The sequence below is a fragment of the Cherax quadricarinatus genome, chromosome 35 (assembly GCF_038502225.1).
Source record: "Cherax quadricarinatus isolate ZL_2023a chromosome 35, ASM3850222v1, whole genome shotgun sequence".
NCBI classification, from domain to species: domain Eukaryota; kingdom Metazoa; phylum Arthropoda; class Malacostraca; order Decapoda; family Parastacidae; genus Cherax; species Cherax quadricarinatus.
The window spans coordinates 32255461-32279109 of NC_091326.1; the positions used below are offsets into that span (position 1 = coordinate 32255461).

The 23649-nt window shown below is 43.4% G+C and overlaps 1 protein-coding gene across 1 annotated transcript in view; it reads left to right on the forward strand.

Annotated features, from left to right (window-relative positions):
• The window catches only part of LOC128686848 (uncharacterized), a 315805-nt gene that overhangs the window by 232290 nt on the left and 59866 nt on the right, over positions 1–23649 (forward strand). The window contains exon 2 of the mRNA XM_070091491.1: positions 16470–16640. Coding sequence (XP_069947592.1) covers positions 16483–16640 — 158 coding nt within the window. The 5' untranslated portion in view covers positions 16470–16482. The remainder of the gene's footprint in view (positions 1–16469; positions 16641–23649) is intronic.

The window sequence follows — 23649 nt, forward strand, 5'->3', positions numbered from 1 at the left end:
ACAACCCCACTTGTACTGGCTACTGTGCTGTCACAACCCAATTTATTCTGGCTACTGTGCTGTCACAACCACACTTATGCTGGCTACTGTGCTGTCACAACTCTAATTTTACTGGCTACTGTGCTGTCACAACCCCACTTGTACTGGTAACTGTGCTATCAGAACCCCACTTGTACTGGCTACTGCGCTATCAGAACCCCACTTGTACTCGTTACTGTGCTATCACAATCCCATTTGCACTGGCTACTGTGCTGTCACATCCCCACTTGTACTGGCTACTGTGCTGTCACAAACCAACTTGTATTGGCTACTGTGCTTTCACTATCCCACTTATACTGGCTACTGTGCAATCACAACCCCACTTATACTGGCTACTGTGCTATCAGAACCCCACTTGAACTGGCTACTGTGCTGTCACAACCCCACTTGTCCTGGTTACTGGGCTGTCACAACCCCACTTGTACTGGCTACTGTGCTGTCACAACCCCACTTGTACTGGCTACTGTGCTGTCATAACCCCACTTGTACTGGCTACTGTGCTGTCACAACCCCACTTGTACTGGCAACTGTGCTGTCACAACCCCACTTGTACTGGTTACTATCCTGTCACAACCCCACTTGTACTGGTTACTATCCTGTTACAACCCCACCTATACTGGCTATTGTGCTGTCACAACCCCACTTGTACTGGCTACTGTGCTGTCACAACCCCACTTGTACTGGCTACTGTTCTGTCACAACTCCACTTATACTGGCTACTGTGCTGTCACAACCCCACTTATGCTGGCTACTGTGCTGTCACAACCCTACTTGTACTGGCTACTGTGCTGTCAAAACGCCACTAGTAATGGCAACTGTGCTGTCACAACCCCACTTGTATTGGCTACTGTGCTGTCACAACCCCACTTATACTGGCTACTCTGCTGTCACAACCCCACTTATACTGGCTATTGTGCTGTCACTACAGACCACTACCCAACCTTTCTCATAACTAATCTGGGCAAACTGCCACAACACGTTACTAAAGTAACCTTCAGACTACATAATGAGACAGCAGTTAACAACTTCACAGCAGCTATGAATAACATCGATTGGCAAAATTAAATCGAAACATATACAGATATGAATGAATGTATAAATAATTTTCTAAAAAATAGCCCAATGCCTCTAAAACAAACATTACCCCCGAAAAACTAAACAGGTCACAGCAAAGAGACTGAATAATCCCTGGCTAACACCAAGCATCCTCAAGTCCATTAACACAAAGCACAAATATGAAAAACAGTATAGAATGGGTCAAATAACTAGAGAACAGTCTAAACGTTACTCGTCAGCTCTTACCAGCCTGATAAGAAGATCTGAAAAATTGTATTATGAAAATAGATTACATAACATCAAAGGTGATATGAAAAAAACTGGAAAACTCTATCTGAGATTCTTGGAACTAAAAAGTTACCCAAACACAAAACAATCAAACTAACAAAATCAGATGAACCCCTACTCACACCTACTGAAACATCAAACAGACTCAATGTTTTCTTCTCCACCATAGGACTATTCCTAGCTCCAACCAAACCCATAGAAGTTACACTCTGTTATGCAGAAATGTGGGATAGCTGGGGGCTTGAGCCTGGTCTAAGGGCAAAGGTAAAAGTTACACACATCTCAAGCCCAAACCGGCCACCCAGGGCTATCCCAGTCAAAACAGAAAGCGCTAAACTGGTATGTGTACTTAAAGGGGTTGGGTAACAGAGGGTTAGGCAAAAATCCCAATTAGGAAAATATATCTATTTAGTAACCATAACATAACATAACAGAAAAACCTTAATCCTAAAAGCCCAAATGAGGGTACACAAGCAACAGCTGGCCATAACCACTAGGCCTCGTCAGCACCAGGCCCACACTACTCAACTCCCAACTTCATTTATTATTTCCTCACTCATCCCACAGCACCCTGACCATGTCAGAGCTTGGGTGAACATACAGGTAAGCCATATGAGAGCCTATGGCTTGAGTTGGATAAACAAAATGAGTGCACAACTACAAACTTATCTTAAATACACAGCATCTCTGACGCCAGCCTCTACACACCATGCTAACGTCACGTGACTCCCCCAAACCACGCTTACTCCGCGTACCCAAACATCCTTGGAAAATAAATCATTAACAGAATTTCTTTATAATTACAGTTCAGAGTACTTTACAGTACCCCCAAATGCACATTATCAATTATAAAATAATTCTTTACAACTATAATATTCATACTATTATGGCACACTTCTCCACTATATGTACATTATGATGTCATGCAGAACCCTGCATAACACCCCCACCCTCAGACCATAGGTCTCACTCTGCTAGCGGGGTCCCTACGGACACCGCTAGGCAAAAAGAAAAAAAAAAGAAAATAAGCCCCACATTAAGGTCTGAGGCAACGGGCAAAATGATAACTGGGGAATGACCACCATACAATCACGGTCTTTTGGTACTACTAATATGCAATATTAACAAACTGAGGTACTAGATTGCAGACATATGAAACTCGCCGAACATAAAAGTGATCAAGTTCTATGCCCAACGAGCCCACAGTCACACTCTTAGACAGCTGTTTTAGGAAAAGGCACCATTACAACACAGCGCTGGCCAGGCACTGGCGTTGATGCATTTTACCTAAATTACATCAAGCAAACTTATAAATGAGCAAGTTAACTTTGTACAAAAGTGCCCCTGAGGAATGCCGTTTTATGAAGTAACACCAAAGTTCAGTATGTTGCAAGGCAGACCAAACTGTAGGTGCCACCAAAAAAAACTTTTAAACAGTAAGTACATTTTCCAGGAGTTCAAAGAAAAGAAAAACAGATGTTACATGTTAAATTCTACTGAGAAAACAACATCACATTACCACTCCCATCTCACAGCAATCTTTAGTAAACAAAACTGGTTCCCCATGACATATCTCTGCGAGAATCAGGAGAGCACAGGAGAGGGGAAAATATCAGGCCCCCAAAAACAATGGGTGGATAGGCACATAAATCTTGTTGGTGGGACTGCGGCCGTAAAACCCTGGAGTCATCACTGAAGACCCCCGAAAGGTGGACCTCCCAGGCCGTCACCTACATGTCATTCCAAGGACCCTGGAGTCACCCCAGCGGTGATCCAAAAAGGAAAAATTGAAAAAGAGTCCTGGAGAACCAAAACACCTCGGATCAAAATACATGACCCAAACAGTGGAGGGCATCACCGCCAGCTCCACAATTCACTAAAACGTTAGGTCCAACAGTCCCTATACCAACATAAAACAGAGGCGAGGCATTCCAGCCAACACCTAAAAAACGTAGCATACCTTACCTAGGCATGGCCTTTGATGTGACTACCCCCTTAAATACACATACACTAGGGAATCCTGATACCTCCAGCTCCAGCTCAACCTGCCCTTCTCCTTTGGGTGGTCCAGGGTTCCATCTACTCGTCTACCGCAAATCACTGCAAAATAAGAATAGATAAGTGATCTATACACTACATTGTGCACTTTAAACACGAGACAAGGCATCAGCAACCACATTCTCCGCTCCCTTCACATAATGAATCACAAGATTAAGAGGTTGGAGAAACAAGGCCCACCTCGTAAGTCTCTGATTGTGGTTCCTCATTAAGTGAAGGAAACGTAAAGGATTATGGTCACTATACACAGTTATAGGGTAAACTGATGATGATATATACACCTCAAAATGTTGCACTGCCAACACTAAAGCAAGAGCCTCCTTTTCTATGGTGGCATAGTGCTGCTGGTGTTTCTTCAGTTTTGCCGAAAAGTAGCTGACTGGCAACAATTGTCCCTCCACTTCTTGCAGTAGTACAGCTCCAACACCAGTATCACTGGCATCTACTTGTAGAGAAAATGGCAATGTGAAATTTGGACTAGCCAGCACAGGAGCACTTGTAAGCAAAGCTTTTGCATGTTCAAATGCCCTCTGACACTTCATATCCCACACAAATGTACACTTGGGGCTAGTCAGGTCAGTGAGTGGAGAGATCACCTTTGACAAATTTGGACAGAACTTTCTATAAAATGTTACCATGCCCACAAAACGCATAACCTCCTTCCAGGTCTTTGGTACAGGATAATTGTCTATAGCCTCCACCTTGGCATTCACTGGGGCCACCTTCCCCTGGCCAATAACATGTCCTAGAAAAGTTACCTGGGCTTGCCCGAAAACACTCTTTGCCAAATTAACTGTGAGCTGAGCACCAGCGAGCCTAGAGAAAAGCTCTCTAAGCTGCCTTATATGCTCTGACCAAGAGTCGCTAAAAATAACCAGGTCATCAATATAACACCTCACGCCCTTTAGGCCACGTATAACCTCCTGCATTCTGCGTTGAAAACAGGAGGGTGCATTATGAAGCCCAAAGGGGAGAACTTTGTACTGAAAAAGCCCATCTGGTGTTACAAAAGCAGAGATGTCACTGGCACGTGGGGTTAAAGGTATCTGGTAATAACCCTTCAACAGGTCTAACTTACTTACATATTTAGCTCCCCCCACTGCATCAATGACATCATCCATTCTAGGAAGAGGAAAACAATCAGCCTTATTTATTAAATTAACCTTACGGTAGTCAGTGCACATCCTCATGGTGCCATCTGGTTTGGGAACCATCAGACAGGGGGATGCCCACTCACTCTCGCTTGGTATTAAATCATTGTCAAGTAAAAATTTCACCTCCTTCTCCATACTTTTTCTCTTTTATGGGTTCATTCTGTAAGGGACCTGCCGAATTGGTTCAGCTTCCCTTACATCTATATCATGGGGCTTTAGCTTGCTTACACGAGGGATATCCCCAAACAAATCCTCAAAATTCCAGAGAAGCTGAACCATCTCAGCAACCCTTTCCTTACTAAGACCTAACATACATTGTGAAGGATCTTTTAACAATGCCCTGTTACTAAGGTGTACATCTGTGGCCCCCTGTGCATCAGTGTTCACCCCTTGGTCACCTACTATATTTACACATGCCACACCTCTTTGGTGGTACCTTTTCAGCTTGTTTATATGCACCACCCGTTCAGACTTCCGTCGCCCAGGTGTGTGAATTTTGTAATTTTGATCTGTGACCTTTTCCACTACCTTGTACGGTCCACTGAACTTTGCTTTTAAGGTATTACCAGGCACCGGCTCCAATGCTAGTACCTCCTCTCCCACTTCAAAGGTACGAGGCACGGCCTTGCGGTCAAATTGTTTCTTCATCTTGGTTTGGCTGATGTGCAGGTTCGCAGCCGCCAGATGCTTCATGTGAGCCAAACGGTCTCTGAAAGCGAGAAAATCCTCCGAGGGGGCAGCCTCACAATCTTCACCAAGCCAGTAATCCTTCAAAATCGTCAGTGGTCCCTGTACCTGGTGACCATAGATCAGTTCAAAGGGACTATAGCGTAATGAATCCTGAGTGCTGTCCCGCACGGCAAATAAAAGGAGGGGGATACCCTCATCCCAGTCCTTCTGGTACTGGGCACAATAAGCCCGCAGCATAGTTTTGAGAGACTGGTGAAACCGCTCCACAACCCCTTGACTCTCTGGGTGATAGGCAGTGGAGGTCGTCATTTTAATATTAAACTCCCCCAAAACCGTGCGAAAATGTTTAGATGTAAAATTTGACCCCTGATCTGTTTGAATTTCCTTAGGGATCCCGACCTGCGTAAAAAATTTCACCAATGCTCTCAAGACCATGCGTGTTGTAATCTTACGTAGTGGAATGGCCTCCGGAAACCTGGTCGAGGAACAAATAATAGTAACTAAGTACTGGTTTCCCATCTTGGTCCTGGGTAGCGGCCCCACACAATCCACCACAAGCCTGCTAAAAGGTTCTCCAGCTACTGTAATAGGGTTAAGAGGGGCAGGTTTAATTCCCTGATTAGGTTTTCCTACCCTTTGGCAAACTGGGCATGATTCTACATACTTACCCACTGATTCCCATACCTGGGGCCAGTAAAAATGTTTAGAAATCTTGCCCATAGTCTTTTTAACACCTAAATGTCCTCCCATGGGAACATCGTGGGCCAAACACAAAACCTGATACCTAAATGGTTCCGGCACCACCACTTGGTAGAGTGCCTGCCGTGCTCCATCATTAGATGTCGCATCCGATAGGGTCTTTTGCATTAAAATATCATCTGCAAAAAAGAAACATTTAGTTATTTGAGAGGCCTCTTCCTCGGTAACAGCAGATGACCGAGTAGCTTTTAGGGTGTCACACCCCTGGGCCTCAATCAGCTGCTCTCGAGTAGGAGTCGCCCCCCCCTATACCAGCTCCAAGACCCCCACTCAAACAGGGTCTTGCCTGGGATGGTTCATTACAACCCTGAGCCAACTGCAGGCTAGGCTCGAGGAATAGATTCCCCAAACCCAAATCATCCCCAGGATCTAACTAGTCACAGAGAGAGACTGCCCTCTTATCTTTTGACATTTTCCTGGTTACTGCACACAACGGAAATAACTCGGGCAAGGTAGCCCTAGCTTTTTCCTCCCAACTCTGTGAGGCTGGGTCCCTCCAAACCAGAGGTTTCTCACTTTCAAGACAACCCATGACATTATTGCCTAAGAGTAGGTCAACCCCTGCACAAGGTATATCCTCTGTGATACCTACAGCTAAGTAACCACACTGGTATGCAGACTCCACCCATAACCTGTGCACTGGAGTCTTGACAGGGCATCCTGTAATTCCTTTGAGCAAAACGTCCAACCCAGTGTATGTGTCATCCGACACTGGCAGTATGCCCCTACGAAGCGAAGTGTATGTGCAACCAGTGTCCCTCAAAGACATAACACCTGTTACCCTACCTTCATTTTGGTGTAAGGCCACGGTGGACTTGCTTGTAAAGACCTTCATCCAAGGGTCCAAACCTGCTGAGTTACCTGATATACCCAGAGGTGGTGCTTCAATATTAGCTACTGTGTGGGTACCTGGTGTATCTACCTGAGAAACTCCAGCAAGCGCCTGATCTCTACGCATCTTCTTGCAATTCGGCTGCAGATGGCCCTGTTTATGACAATAAGTACAGTAATATGGTTTAAAGGCCCCCTGCCCTTTTGACCTAGGTTGGATCCCTTGGTTCTGGGGAACTGGGCTCGTCCCACCTGTTCCTTGTAGTCCTGGACCTGTGACAGCCGACTTAAAACCTCCTCGAGTGGGTACTGGTAAATTAGGGTTATTAAAACTCTTGTGGTTATTAGGTTGATAGATGGGTGGCTTAAACTTCTGAAATTTCTTATTCCTATTGGTGGGTGGAGAAAACTTACCATTATTAGTATGTGGGGTGTGGTAACTATTACCAAAGTTTTGGTTAGCTAAAAATCTGTCACCCAGCTCTAAAGCATTATTAAAATCATCAAAATCCTTCTCTTCAAGATATGCCTTAAGGTCAGAAGGAACATTTCCCAAAAGATCCTCTAACAAAATTAAGGTAATTACACCTTCATAATTGCCTACCACCCCCTTTGAGCGACACCACCTATTTAGAAGTGACATCTTCTCCTTACCATATTCCACCAAAGACTGCCCTGACTGAAACTTTAGTCCTCTGAATTTCTGCCTGTACCTTTCCGGCAACATTTGATAAGCCAGTAAAACTACCTCTTTTAGCTTATAAAAATCAGAAAAGGCAGATCCTTCTAAAGAACTAATAGCCTGTAACCCTTTACCAACTAATTGGGTTCTTGCTAATGTCGCCCATTCCTTTTCCGGCCAAACTTGGGATTTGGCCGTACTTTCAAATAACAGAAAAAACTGGTCTGGGTCTTTCTCTAGGAATTTGGGCACAAATTTTATGGCTTTATCCAAATGAAAAACATCTACCCTTGTGTCTGTGTCTGGGTGAGAAGCAAGCTGCCTCTCTTTAGCTCTTTCTTGAGCCCTAAGCTCCTCCTGGATCTTTGTGCGCTCAATCCTTAACCGTTCCTTTTCTTCTGCAACTAGGGCTAATTTCATTTGTAAAATTACTACTTATTTATCCAGGTCCCTATCATGGGGATTTGATTCAATGTCACCTTCCAAATGCATGTCATCCTCAGAATTTTCACCAGTGTCAGCCATTTTGGGAAATAATAGCACCAAATCTTACTACCAGCCACAGAACTTACTGATATAAAATAATAAAGCACACAGCAAGGTACATATACTGAAGTAGTATATTCACAAGGAGTTGTCATGTGACTCCCTCAAATTAAACAGGATTGTACACAAAAAGAAAACCCTGGCAGAAAAAAAAAATAAGAGCTGCTGCACCGGCAAAGGAAATTATTCCCAGAAATTTAGGTGAGCATAACCCCCTAACAATGAGCAAGATTGTACCTGCAAGGGTAAATTATGCACAAAATATCAAGTATTAATAACACCCTAAAAATCAACAATATGGTACAGAAAGGTAAATGATTTATAGAGTAGGTTGGTAGACAGCAACCACCCAGGGAAGTACTACCGTCCTGCCAGATGACTGTGAAACAGAAACCTGTAACTGTTTTGCATGATGGTAGGATTGCTGGTTTCTTTTTCTGTCTCATAAACACGCTAAGATAACAGGGATATCTTGCTACTCCTACTTACACTTTGGTCACACTTCACAGACACGCACATGCATATATATATATACATACATCTAGGTTTTTCTCCTTTTTCTAAATAGCTCTTGTTCTTTTTTATTTCTTCTATTGTCCATGGGGAAGTGGAAAAGAATCTTTCCTCCGTAAGCCATGCGTGTCGTATGAGGCGACTAAAATGCCGGGAGCAATGGGCTAGTAACCCCTTCTCCTGTATACAATTACTAAAAAAGAGAAGAAGAAAAACTTTATAAAACTGGGTTGCTTAAATGTGCGTGGATGTAGTGCGGATGACAAGAAACAGATGATTGCTGATGTTATGAATGAAAAGAAGTTGGATGTCCTGGCCCTAAGCGAAACAAAGCTGAAGGGGGTAGGAGAGTTTCAGTGGGGGGAAATAAATGGGATTAAATCTGGAGTATCTGAGAGAGTTAGAGCAAAGGAAGGGGTAGCAGTAATGTTAAATGATCAGTTATGGAAGGAGAAAAGAGAATATGAATGTGTAAATTCAAGAATTATGTGGATTAAAGTAAAGGTTGGATGCGAAAAGTGGGTCATAATAAGCGTGTATGCACCTGGAGAAGAGAGGAATGCAGAGGAGAGAGAGAGATTTTGGGAGATGTTAAGTGAATGTATAGGAGCCTTTGAACCAAGTGAGAGAGTAATTGTGGTAGGGGACTTGAATGCTAAAGTAGGAGAAACTTTTAGAGAGGGTGTGGTAGGTAAGTTTGGGGTGCCAGGTGTAAATGATAATGGGAGCCCTTTGATTGAACTTTGTATAGAAAGGGGTTTAGTTATAGGTAATACATATTTTAAGAAAAAGAGGATAAATAAGTATACACGATATGATGTAGGGCGAAATGACAGTAGTTTGTTGGATTATGTATTGGTAGATAAAAGACTGTTGAGTAGACTTCAGGATGTACATGTTTATAGAGGGGCCACAGATATATCAGATCACTTTCTAGTTGTAGCTACACTGAGAGTAAAAGGTAGATGGGATACAAGGAGAATAGAAGCATCAGGGAAGAGAGAGGTGAAGGTTTATAAACTAAAAGAGGAGGCAGTTAGGGTAAGATATAAACAGCTATTGGAGGATAGATGGGCTAATGAGAGCATAGGCAATGGGGTCGAAGAGGTATGGGGTAGGTTTAAAAATGTAGTGTTAGAGTGTTCAGCAGAAGTTTGTGGTTACAGGAAAGTGGGTGCAGGAGGGAAGAGGAGCGATTGGTGGAATGATGATGTAAAGAGAGTAGTAAGGGAGAAAAAGTTAGCATATGAGAAGTTTTTACAAAGTAGAAGTGATGCAAGGAGGGAAGAGTATATGGAGAAAAAGAGAGAAGTTAAGAGAGTGGTGAAGCAATGTAAAAAGAGAGCAAATGAGAGAGTGGGTGAGATGTTATCAACAAATTTTGTTGAAAATAAGAAAAAGTTTTGGAGTGAGATTAACAAGTTAAGAAAGCCTAGAGAACAAATGGATTTGTCAGTTAAAAATAGGAGAGGAGAGTTATTAAATGGAGAGGTAGAGGTATTGGGAAGATGGAAGGAATATTTTGAGGAATTGTTAAATGTTGATGAAGATAGGGAAGCTGTGATTTCGTGTATAGGGCAAGGAGGAATAACATCTTGTAGGAGTGAGGAAGAGCCAGTTGTGAGTGTGGGGGAAGTTCGTGAGGCAGTAGGTAAAATGAAAGGGGGTAAGGCAGCCGGGATTGATGGGATAAAGATAGAAATGTTAAAAGCAGGTGGGGATATAGTTTTGGAGTGGTTGGTGCAATTATTTAATAAATGTATGGAAGAGGGTAAGGTACCTAGGGATTGGCAGACAGCATGCATAGTTCCTTTGTATAAAGGCAAAGGGGATAAAAGAGAGTGCAAAAATTATAGGGGGATAAGTCTGTTGAGTGTACCTGGTAAAGTGTATGGTAGAGTTATAATTGAAAGAATTAAGAGTAAGACGGAGAATAGGATAGCAGATGAACAAGGAGGCTTTAGGAAAGGTAGGGGGTGTGTGGACCAGGTGTTTACAGTGAAACATATAAGTGAACAGTATTTAGATAAGGCTAAAGAGGTCTTTGTGGCATTTATGGATTTGGAAAAGGCGTATGACAGGGTGGATAGGGGGGCAATGTGGCAGATGTTGCAAGTGTATGGTGTAGGAGGTAGGTTACTGAAAGCAGTGAAGAGTTTTTACGAGGATAGTGAGGCTCAAGTTAGAGTATGTAGGAAAGAGGGAAATTTTTTCCCAGTAAAAGTAGGCCTTAGACAAGGATGTGTGATGTCACCGTGGTTGTTTAATATATTTATAGATGGGGTTGTAAGAGAAGTAAATGCGAGGGTCTTGGCAAGAGGCGTGGAGTTAAAAGATAAAGAATCACACACAAAGTGGGAGTTGTCACAGCTGCTCTTTGCCGATGACACTGTGCTCTTGGGAGATTCTGAAGAGAAGTTGCAGAGATTGGTGGATGAATTTGGTAGGGTGTGCAAAAGAAGAAAATTAAAGGTGAATACAGGAAAGAGTAAGGTTATGAGGATAACAAAAAGATTAGGTGATGAAAGATTGAATATCAGATTGGAGGGAGAGAGTATGGAGGAGGTGAACGTATTCAGATATTTGGGAGTGGACGTGTCAGCGGATGGGTCTATGAAAGATGAGGTGAATCATAGAATTGATGAGGGAAAAAGAGTGAGTGGTGCACTTAGGAGTCTGTGGAGACAAAGAACTTTGTCCTTGGAGGCAAAGAGGGGAATGTATGAGAGTATAGTTTTACCAACGCTCTTATATGGGTGTGAAGCGTGGGTGATGAATGTTGCAGCGAGGAGAAGGCTGGAGGCAGTGGAGATGTCATGTCTGAGGGCAATGTGTGGTGTGAATATAATGCAGAGAATTCGTAGTTTGGAAGTTAGGAGGAGGTGCGGGATTACCAAAACTGTTGTCCAGAGGGCTGAGGAAGGGTTGTTGAGGTGGTTCGGACATGTAGAGAGAATGGAGCGAAACAGAATGACTTCAAGAGTGTATCAGTCTGTAGTGGAAGGAAGGCGGGGTAGGGGTCGGCCTAGGAAGGGTTGGAGGGAGGGGGTAAAGGAGGTTTTGTGTGCGAGGGGCTTGGACTTCCAGCAGGCATGCGTGAGCGTGTTTGATAGGAGTGAATGGAGACAAATGGTTTTTAATACTTGACGTGCTGTTGGAGTGTGAGCAAAGTAACATTTATGAAGGGATTCAGGGAAACCGGCAGGCCGGACTTGAGTCCTGGAGATGGGAAGTACAGTGCCTGCACTCTGAAGGAGGGGTGTTAATGTTGCAGTTTAAAAACTGTAGTGTAAAGCACCCTTCTGGCAAGACAGTGATGGAGTGAATGATGGTGAAAGTTTTTCTTTTTCGGGCCACCCTGCCTTGGTGGGAATCGGCCGGTGTGATAATAAAAAAAAAAATAATTAATAATAACACCCTAAAACCAGCAATATTATACAGAAAGGTAAATTATTCACAGGGTATTAATTAATAATAACACCCTAAAAACCAGCAATGTTGCACACAAAAGTAAATTATTTACAGGGTATTAATTAATAACAACACCCTGAAAACCATCAATATTACAAAGGTAAATTATTATTTTAGTGTGAGTGTTATAGTGAATGCTTCCTCTGACCAACCCAGTAAAGAATGATTATTGACTTTCCAGGTTGCAAACTTGAATTACCACATAAAATTTGATAATTCTCCCATATACAGGCCCCCATGTTACGCAAAAATGTGGGATAGCTGGGGCTTGAGCCTGGTCTAAGGGCAAAGGTAAAAGTTACACACCTCTCAAGCCCAAACCGGCCACCCAGTCTTCTTGTCTTTGCTCCAGATTCTCCTCCACCACGATGCTGTGAACACTAACTCCAAGGCCGAGGGACTGATTACCTCATCTTTTGTATATAGTTCTACTGTCTTCCTATTATGTCCTAGAATCTGTATTGATAAAGCCACTGGATGGCGAAACGTCTACTACAATAAAGATATCCAGATGTTGCACATGTGTCTTAACTTTCATATGCAAATGATGCAAACTCTTCCACCCAACCAATCACAGAAGGAGTCCCACAAGGAAGTGTCCTTGGACCGCTCCTCTTTCTCATATACATCAATGATCTACCGAATGCATCACAACTACAACCCCATATTATTTGCAGATGACACTACATGTCTTTTCCCACCCAAACACATTGACTGTGTTTGCACTAGCAAACACAGTCAATGCCGAATTGCAGAAAATATCTGCCTGGATGATGACTAACAAACTTACCCTGAATACTGATAAAACCTATTTCATTCAGTTTGGAAACAAAGCTGCAAATGATCCAATTAACATTACGCTAGACGGATCATCGGTCACAAGACTCGCAGAGGGAAAATTCCTAGGTATCCACATAAGAACATAAGAAAGGAGGAACACTGCAGCAGGCCTGTTGGCCCATACTAGGCAGGTCCTTTACAATTCATCCCACTAACAAAACATTTGCCCAACCCAATTTTCAATGCTACCCAGGAAATAAGCTCTGATGTGAAAGTCCCACTCAAATCCAACCCCTCCCACTCATGTACTTATCCAACCTAAATTTGAAACTACCCAAAGTCCCAGCCTCAATAACCCAACTAGGTAGACTGTTCCACTCATCAACTACCCTATTTCCAAGCCAATACTTTCCTATGTCCTTTCTAAATCTAAACTTATCTAATTTAAATCCATTACTGCGGGTTCTCTCTTGGAGAGACATCCTCAAGACCTTATTAATATCCTCTTTATTAATACCTATCTTCCACTTATACACTTCGATCAGGTCTCCCCTCATTCTTCGTCTAACAAGTGAATGTAAGAGTCTTCAATCTTTCTTCATAAGGAAGATTTCTAATGCTATGTATTAATTTAGTCATCCTACGCTGAATGTTTTCTAACGAATTTATGTCCATTCTGTAGTATGGAGACCAGAACTGAGCTGCATAATCTAGGTGAGGCCTTACTAATGATGTATAAAGCTGCAGTATGACCTCTGGACTTCTGTTGCTTACACTTCTTGATATAAATCCCAGTAATCTATTTGTCTTGTTACGTACGCTTAGGCATTGCTGTCTTGGTTTAAGGTTGCTGCTCACCATAACCCCCAAGTCCTTTTCGCAATCTGTATGGCTAAGTTCTACATCATTTAACTTATAAGTACTAGGGTTATGGGCACTCCCAAGCTTCAGAACCTTGCATTTATCTACATTGAACTGCATCTGCCACTTTTCTGACCAAGAATAGAGTTTGTTTAAATCCTCCTCAAGTTCCATAACATCTACGTTTGAATCAATTATCGTACCTATCTTTGTGTCATCGGCGAATTTGCTCATATCACTAGTAATTCCCTCATCAAGATCATTGATATATATTATAAACAACAACGGGCCCAAGACTGATCCCTGTGGTGACGTGTACTTAGCTCAGTCAGTGGTGACCTATGCAAGTCTTCTGGTAAATTATTATAGAAATCCTCATGCAGGATCAATTGGGAAAGACTTTCCATAGATTTACAGTTAGAAGCTCTACACCATCTCTCAAAAGCGATTTTCTTTTCACGTGAAAAATCTACATACGACTGAGTTGGCTGGCGTTTTAATGCTCCAAAGGTTTTTTGATAACTTACTGGGAGGAGATCATAAGCCTCGAGGATAGCCTTCTTAACGGAATCATAATCCACATATTTCTCAAAAGGTAACGTAGCCGTACAACTTTGAGCTTTACCAGACAACAAAGTATGTAATAAGGTTGCCCAGTGTTGTCGGGGCCAGCGCATAGCACGTGCTTGATTCTCAAAGACTTCAAAATAAGTATCTAAATCTCCGTCATTAAACCTTGGAACCATAGATGCAGCTTTTTGTATATTGAAAGAATCATTTGAGGATTCAGTACATCTTTCTCACATTTCCTTGTTGTTGTTGTCTTATATAGCAGAGTGTTTCCCTTTGAAAGTCTTCTTCACTTAATTTACGCTGAGCCTCAATTTGAGCAGTCTGTAAAATAAATAGTCTCTCTAATTTCTCAAACTGACTTTGAGAAATATGCCCCGATGGTATCGAGAATGAGGGAATTGATCTGGCGGTATGTGGATATTCCTTTGGACGTGCACCTTGGTGAGGGCCAGGCTGACCATTAATAGGAATTCCTTCAGTAACGGGCGAATGCCGAACAGCGGCTGCACTCTGCAGTACTTCATCTACTTTACTAGAGGCCAAAGCGGGACCTAATCTATCTGATTCAATTTCAAGATCAACTCTTTGAAATTGTTTTTCTAATACTTCGAATCTCGACTGGTAGCTTACTTGAGAAACTAAACTTTCAGAGTCAGAATCTCCTGCTACATGATGGTTAGAGGCCCCTGGAAACAATTTGTTTCTAATTATTGCCCTTCCGGTATTGGCTGTGTAATATCTATCGTATGGTACTCCCAATTTACGGGCTATCTGCCAGCACGTTTGAAGTTTCAAGGAGTCCAGCTTTGACAATGTTAAATCTTCAAATAACTCTTTAATGTGATCTTCCATGATCAATATTTTGAAATTAACTAAAGATAAATTCCCAGTATATAACTTTAATATTGTTCTTTTGATCAATGTCTTAGAACAACAGAGATCCCGGACGGGTAACCCATTTGTTGCGAATAAGAAATTTTTTAAAGAACTTCAGAATGTGGCCTGTTACCATTCATTTCTTATGCAACAAGATTTTTGGATCCGAGTTATTTAAAGTTTTAGAGTCTAGGGGAAATAATTTCAACTGGGAAACTTCATAGAATAATATTCAAATTTATTAAAGTATTTAAATACAATACTTTATCTTCTCTTTGTAGTTAATGTAACTTAATACTTTGTACAATAAATTTACCATATATATTTAGTTCAAAATCATGGAAATGTCACATTAATAAGGAAGTTTAATTATTCTTCCTGTAATTAAGTCTTCATTAACATTTACGTCTTTGTCTTAACAAGACTGTAAACTCAAAATACAAAAGGTACAAGGTTTAACAAGACCTTTGAATCTGGCCGTAAAGTATCTCTATGGATTACTGAACTGACCAAGAATATAAATATCAAAAGAATCTTTCAAAGCAATGAGGAACAAAGTGAGTCAGCTCTTGAGTCCAATTCTCAAAACCATTCAAACTGTACACCGTAAGAGCCAATATACGATCAGTAGTCAGAGCTAGAGCAGGGAGCAGACTGACTACTTGCCAGTCTGTTGACGTGTCGTCAGGTTGGATCACCTGACCCACGTTAGTCAGCCGGACATAAACAATTGAACAATTCACCGGATAGTTCCGAGACTTAAATTCTATATACACAAGAAATCCTACCTAACAATAATACTAAAATAATAGTGATAATAACAAAATAGTGATAATAGTGATAATAGTGATAATAGTGATAATAGTGATAATAACGATAATACCATGGTATTTTTCATATATTAACAGATAATAATATAACGCCGAAAGTCTCTATTTTAGCTATAAACGGGGACTTTCGCGCTATAATATTAAGTGATGAACATATTCTCTTACAATAGTTAAATAACACAGGATGACCAATTTCGAAGATATAACACTGGTGACCTGTAGGTATTGGTAACCTGCTGTAGGTATTGGTGACCTGCTGCAGGTACTGGTGACCTGCTGCAGGTACTGGTGACCTGCTGTAGGTAATGGTGACCTGCTGCAGGTACTGGTGACCTGCTGTAGGTACTGGTGACCTGCTGTAGGTACTGGTGACCTGCTGTAGGTACTGGTGACCTATTTTACAAAATTATGCAACATTAATTCCTACTTCTAAACATCCTGTGTTTCCTCCTTGTGGTGCAGACTTGTGGTGGTGATGAGGGCGTGGCTGAGTGTGGTGTTATGGGCGGCGAGGGCGTGGCTGAGTATGTTGTTGTGGGCGGCCGTGGGCGGCGCTACTGGCCCACGCTCAAACTTCCTCCAGAGGCTCGACCCAGTGGACTATACTGCCACTGATTACTACATCAGTGGAGGGCAAGTATTACCACTCTTTTACTTACCTGTTTGTGGTTGCAGGGACCTAATCACAGCTCCTGATCCCGCCTATTCGCTGATTGCTACTAGGTTCACTCTCTCCCTGCTCCAAGAGCCTTATCGTACCTTTTCTTAAAGCTATGTATGGATCCTGCCTACACTACATCATTCTCCACTTTGTTCCACTTCCTGACAACTCTGTGACTGAAGAAATACTTCCTAACATCCCTGTGATTCATTTAAGACTCAACTTCTAGTTGTGTCCCCTTGCTACTCTGTCCCATCTCTGAAACATCCTGTCTCTGTCCACCTTATCAGTTCCTCTCAGTATTTTATATGTCGTTATCACGTCCCCATCTCGGATTTTTTAGTATCCATATCTGGCTTCTCCAGTGAGCATGTTAGTTATTACGTGAGTCAAGAGCCTTCAGTAATGACATCAAGTCAGTAATGAGGGCAGAGTCAAGTTCAGTGTTATAAGTTAGCTTTAGAGCCATTAGGATGGCAAACCCTTCAGTTTGCAGTATAGACGCCCAATTATTAATTCTTATGCCTAACTCAACATAGTTGCTATCGTTCTTAACTAGGGAGGTGGCAACAAGAGCAGCTGCAGCCCTGCCAGTACACTCCTGCTTACATCCGTCAATGTATATAACTTGTGGTAAATTAATACTAACAGACGAGAAATTTCTTATTGAGCAGTTGCTTTTTCAAGTGATTTAAGGAAGGTATTACTAGTGATGAGTTTCATGGGAGGAGCTGCAGGTATGTGATGCTAAATGAACACATCTTCCATAGATTGGGTTGTAAGAGAAGTGGATGCGAGTGTATCAGGAAGAGGCATGGAATTTAAAAATAATCTAACACAAAGCGGGAGTTGTCACAGATGCTTTTTGCAGATGACGCTGTGCTTTTGGGAGATTCTGAAGAGAAGTTGCAGAGGTTGGTGGACAAATTTGGTAGGGTATGTAAAAGATGGAAATTATAAGCAACATAAAGAGTAAGGTGAGGAGGGCATCAAAAAATTTAGGTAATGAAAGACTGGATATCAGATTAGAGGAATGGAGTATGGAGGAAGTGAATGTGTTCAGATATTTGACAGTGAACCTGTTTACATATGGGTCTATGAACGACGAGATGAACCATAGAAATGAAAGGAAAATGTTGAGTGGTGCACTGAAGAATCTGTGGAGAAAAAGAACGTTATCAATGAAAGCAAAGATGGGAATATATGAGAGTATAGTTATACCAGTGTTCTTACATGGGTGTGAAGCATGGGTGGTGAATGTTGCAATAAGGAGAAGGCTGGAGGCAGTGGAGACGCCGTGTCTGAGGGCAATGTGCGGTGTGAATATAATGCAGAGAATCCTTAGTTTGGAAATTAGGAGGAGGTGTGGGGTTACTGAAAGTATTATCCAGAGGGCTGAGGAGGGGTTGTTGAGGTGGTTCAGACATTTAGAAAGGAAGGAACAAAATAGAATGACCTGGAGGGCGTATAAATCTGTAGTGGAAGGAAGGCTGAGTAGGACTCGTCCTAGGAAACGCTAGAGGGAGGGGGTAAGCATGTTAGATAGGAGTGAGTGAAGACAAGTGGTTTTTATGACTTGACGTGCTGTTGGAGTGTGAGCAAGGTAACATTTATAAAGGGATTCAGGGAAACTGGTTATCCTGTCTTGATTCCAGGAGATGCGAAGTAGTGTCTGCACCCTGCAGGAGGGGTGGAGATATGTTGTAGATTTTAAACTGTAGTAGTTACCCGACTCTGACAAGACAGTGAGGAAGTGAATGATGATTAAAGTGTTTCTTCTTTATCGGGTCACCCTGCCTTGGTGGGAAACGGCGGATGTGTTAAAAGAAAAATCTTCCATGAAGGTGTGAAATGCTCTCGTTGAACCCTCGATCAGAGAGTCATAAAACTCCAGACCAACGCTTTAGCCACTGGGCCAGCTAGCTACAATAAGATTCATTCAACTAAGTGTATTTATACACCATTGGAAGGTTAGCATAGGCCACCACTGTGACCCACCTCATAGTGTGCGAAAATCACATGACGCTCTAACCCACAGGACCATGCAATCCTAGAAAAATCAAGCAACCAGCAGAGCTAGGTGCTTTACCTTGATCCGAAGATATACGTGGACTTCCGAGGACATCTGAGGACATCCGAGGACATACCACTCGTTCATGGTTACAGTAATATATAGACTGCTAATGTAAGCTAGTACACCAAACGGGGAATAGAATGAAATTAGCTCAGAGGCGCCCACACCATCTTATGTCCTTGGATCAAGGTAAAACACCTAGCTCTACTGGATGCTTGATTCTTGTAGGATTGCGTGGTCATGTGGGTTAGAGAGTTATGTGATTTTCGCTCACCATGAGGTGGGTCAAAAAGTCATGGGTTCGAATCCTCAGCTAGTCGCAATGTTGTTATTGATATACATATATATATTACCTGGAGTTTACCTGGAGAGGGTTTTGAGGGTCAACGACTCCTCGGCTCGGTCTGAGACTAGGCCTTGTGGTGGATCAGGGTCTGATCAACCAGGCTGTTACTGCTAGCCGCACTCAAGCTGACGTACGAACCACAGCCCAGCTGGTCAGATACTGACTTTAGGTGTCTGTCCAGTACCTTCTTGAAGACAGCCAGAGGTCTATTGGTAATCCCTCTTATGTACGTTGGGAGGCAGTTGAACAGCCTTGGGCCCTGGGCACTTATTATGTTGTCTCTCAGTGTACTCGTGGCACCCCTGCTTTTCATCGAGGGAATGTTGCATCCCCTGCCAAGTCTTTTGCTTTCATAGGGAGTGATTTTCATGTGCAAGTTTGGTACTAATCCCTCTAGTATTTTCCAAGTGTATGTTATCATGTATCTCTCTCGCCTGCGTTCCAGGGAATGCAAATCAAGGGCCTTCAATCGTTCCCAGTAATTTAGGTCCTTTATCGTACTTATGTGTGCCATCAGGTCAGCAAATTCGCCAGCCTTGAACAGTCATAGGACTCGTTCAATGTTAGTTTTCTCTGTTGTTCAAGGTTTTCTCAGTGTTAATCAAGGTTTTTAAATTTCGTTTACTATTACATTGTACATTCTATGGTATAAATAACTATTTTTTTGTGCTTAATCTTATAAAACACAACATTTACATACAGTTCGTAGGAGTCTGGAAAGAATTAATAGTATTTACATACAATCTAATGGGGAAATTAGGTTCGCGTCACGACCACATCGGGTCGCCACCTGATATTTGGAACGAATTATGGTCGTGACCAGAAGATCCACTGTGTGAGGCTCTGAATTCCCTATTAATGACGCACAATTATTGGACAGAAATATTGTGTTGACGTTGTGCACTGCAGTCTCGTACACTACAGTGCCTGTGCACTGCAGTCTCGTACACTACAGTGCCTGTGCACTGCAGTCTCGTACACTACAGTGCCTGTACACTGCAGTCTCGTACACTACAGTGCCTGTGCACTGCAGTCTCGTACACTACAGTGCCTGTGCACTGCAGTTTCGTACACTACAGTGCCTGTGCACTGCAGTCTCGTACACTACAGTGCCTGTACACTGCAGTCTCGTTCACTACAGTGCCTGTACACTGCAGTCTCGTTCACCACAGTGCCTGTATACTGCAGTCTCGTACACTACAGTGCCTGTACACTGCAGTCTCGTTCACCACAGTGCCTGTGCACTGCAGTCTCGTGCACTACAGTGCCTGTGCAATGCAGTCTCGTACACTACAGTGCCTGTGCAATGCAGTCTCGTACACTACAGTGCCTGTGCACTGCAGTCTCGTACACTACAGTGCCTATGCACTGCAGTTTCGTACACTACAGTGCCTGTACACTGCAGTCTCGTACACTACAGTGCCTGTACACTGCAGTGTCGTTCACCACAGTGCCTGTACACTGCAGTCTCGTACACTACAGTGCCTGTACACTGCAGTCTCGTTCACCACAGTGCCTGTGCACTGCAGTCTCGTACACTACAGTGCCTGTGCACTGCAGTCTCGTACACTACAGTGCCTGTGCACTGCAGTCTCGTACACTACAGTGCCTGTACACTGCATTCTCGTACACTAAAGTGCCTGTGCACTGCAGTCTCGTACACTACAGTGCCTGTGCACTGCAGTCTCGTACACCACAGTGTCTATACACTACAGTCTCGTTTACCACAGTGCCTGTGCACTGCAGTCTCGTACACTACAGTGCCTGTGCACTGCAGTCTCGTACACTACAGTGCCTGTGCACTGCAGTCTCGTACACTACAGTGCCTGTGCACTGCAGTCTCGTACACTACAGTGCCTGTGCACTGGAGTCTCGTACACTACAGTGCCTGTGCACTGGAGTCTCGTACACTACAGTGCCTGTGCACTGCAGTCTCGTACACTACAGTGCTTGTGCACTGCAGTCTCGTACACTACAGTGCCTGTGCACTGTAATCTCGTACACTACAGTGCCTGTGCACTGCAGTCTGGTACACTACAGTGTCTGTGCACTGCAGTCTCGTACACAACAGTGCCTGTGCACTGCAGTCTCGTACACAACAGTGCCTGTGCACTGCAGCCTCGTTCACCACAGTGCCTGTGCACTGCAGAGTCGTACAGTACAGAGCCTGTGCACTGCAGTCTCGTACACTATAGTGCCTGTACACTGCAGTATCGTACACAACAGTGCCTGTACACTGCAGTCTCGTTCACCACAGTGCCTGTGCACTGCAGTCTCGTACACTACAGTGCCTGTGCACTGCTGTCTCGTACACCACAGTGCCTGTACACTGCAGTCTCGTACACCACAGTGCCTGTACACTGCAGTCTCGTACACCACAGTGCCTGTACACTGCAGTCTCGTACACCACAGTGGGTGTACACTGCAGTCTCGTACACTACAGTGCCTGTACACTGCAGTCTCGTACACCACAGTGCCTGTACACTGCAGTCTCGTACACCACAGTGGGTGTGCACTGCAGTCTCGTACACTACAGTGCCTGTACACTGCAGTCTCGTACACTACAGTGGGTGTGCACTGCAGTCTCGTACACCACAGTGCCTGTACACTGCAGTCTCGTACACCACAGTGGGTGTACACTGCAGTCTCGTACACCACAGTGGGTGTGCACTGCAGTCTCGTACACTACAGTGCCTGTACACTGCAGTCTCGTACACCACAGTGGGTGTGCACTGCAGTCTCGTACACCACAGTGCCTGTACACTGCAGTCTCGTACACCACAGTGGGTGTACACTGCAGTCTCGTACACCACAGTGGGTGTGCACTGCAGTCTCGTACACTACAGTGCCTGTACACTGCAGTCTCGTACACCACAGTGGGTGTGCACTGCAGTCTCGTACACCACAGTGCCTGTACACTGCAGTCTCGTACACCACAGTGGGTGTACACTGCAGTCTCGTACACCACAGTGGGTGTGCACTGCAGTCTCGTACACCACAGTGCCTGTACACTGCAGTCTCGTACACCACAGTGCCTGTACACTGCAGTCTCGTACACCACAGTGGGTGTACACTGCAGTCTCGTACACCACAGTGGGTGTGCACTGCAGTCTCGTACACCACAGTGCCTGTACACTGCAGTCTCGTACACCACAGTGGGTGTGCACTGCAGTCTCGTTCACCACAGTGCCTGTGCACTGCAGTCTCGTACACCACAGTGGGTGTACACTGCAGTCTCGTACACCACAGTGCCTGTACACTGCAGTCTCGTACACTACAGTGCCTGTGCACTGGTGTACGGTATTGATGAACTAAGACATGATAGTGAACTCAAGATGAGTCATCTGTTTGATCAAACCCGGATGCTGCCACATCTCCCTCGCTTGTAATCAATTCTGGCCTCTATATAATCTTATTCGGCATCTCTCATTGCCTGAAGCCTGGAGTTAATATGGCAGCAGAGACACAGTTGGCACTACAGTGCCGTTGATTGTGCAGTCTCGGACGAGCGTAATAAACATATAACATTTATATATATACATATATGTAACTTATCCTGGTATACTTATGTGGAAAGACACACTTCCTGGGATGGAGAATCACCAGACACGTAAAATTACACTTTCGTCAAGAACATCCCCTCAAGGAAGGTTCATTGATGTTGGTGAGGGGCTCTTGATTTAGGGAATTGGATCTGTGCTCCAGTTCCCCGAATTAAGCCTGAATGCCTTCCACATCCCCTCCCCCCCAGGCGCTGTATAATCCTCCGGGTTTAGCGCTTCTCCCTTGATTATAATAATAATAATAATAATCTTAAGAACATATTGCTGTTACGAAAACATTGGTTAAATCCGCCAAGATATTTTTTCCTGGTCTTTCATGGCAATTAAGGTTTGTACTTACGTTAGTACAAGTGTCACTTGCTGGACCATAACATAACAACTTAATCATGCAATAAAATCTCTTACAGTGGTTACCTTGTCTCGATCTCGCATTTACATTGAGTACTTTTCCATTCATTACATTATTTATATCATTTCTTCATCTACAAACAGGAGTTTTGGTAATTTTTTTGGTAAATAACAAAAATCTTAGGCGCCCCGCCTGTGGGTTTTTCAGGAGGACCAGAGATCTAACTTTATGTCTCAGACTTTTCGTGAGGTTCTTTTCTTCTTTGCCTACATTAGAAATGACTTAGCTTACAACCCAAGACCTGATTTAAATAACAATAAACTGGATATTCTATGGTTTGAAGTGCTGCTTCCTAAGACCAAACCCATCTTAGTAGGAACTAGTTACCGCCCTCCTACCCAGGACCAGTTCTTAGAAGACTTTTCCAGAGTCTTGTCAGGAGTTGAAAACAATTGCGAGACAATAATACTGGGCGACTTCAATATCTGTTTTCAGCAGCAAAATAACGGGCTATGCAAAAGGTATAAGCAAATTCTAGGATTAAATAGTTGCACTCAACTAATTAATACTCCAACCCGGATCACACAGTTCTCAGCCACCCTAATTGACCACATACTTTGTAACCGCTCTGAGAACATTAGTCAGTCAG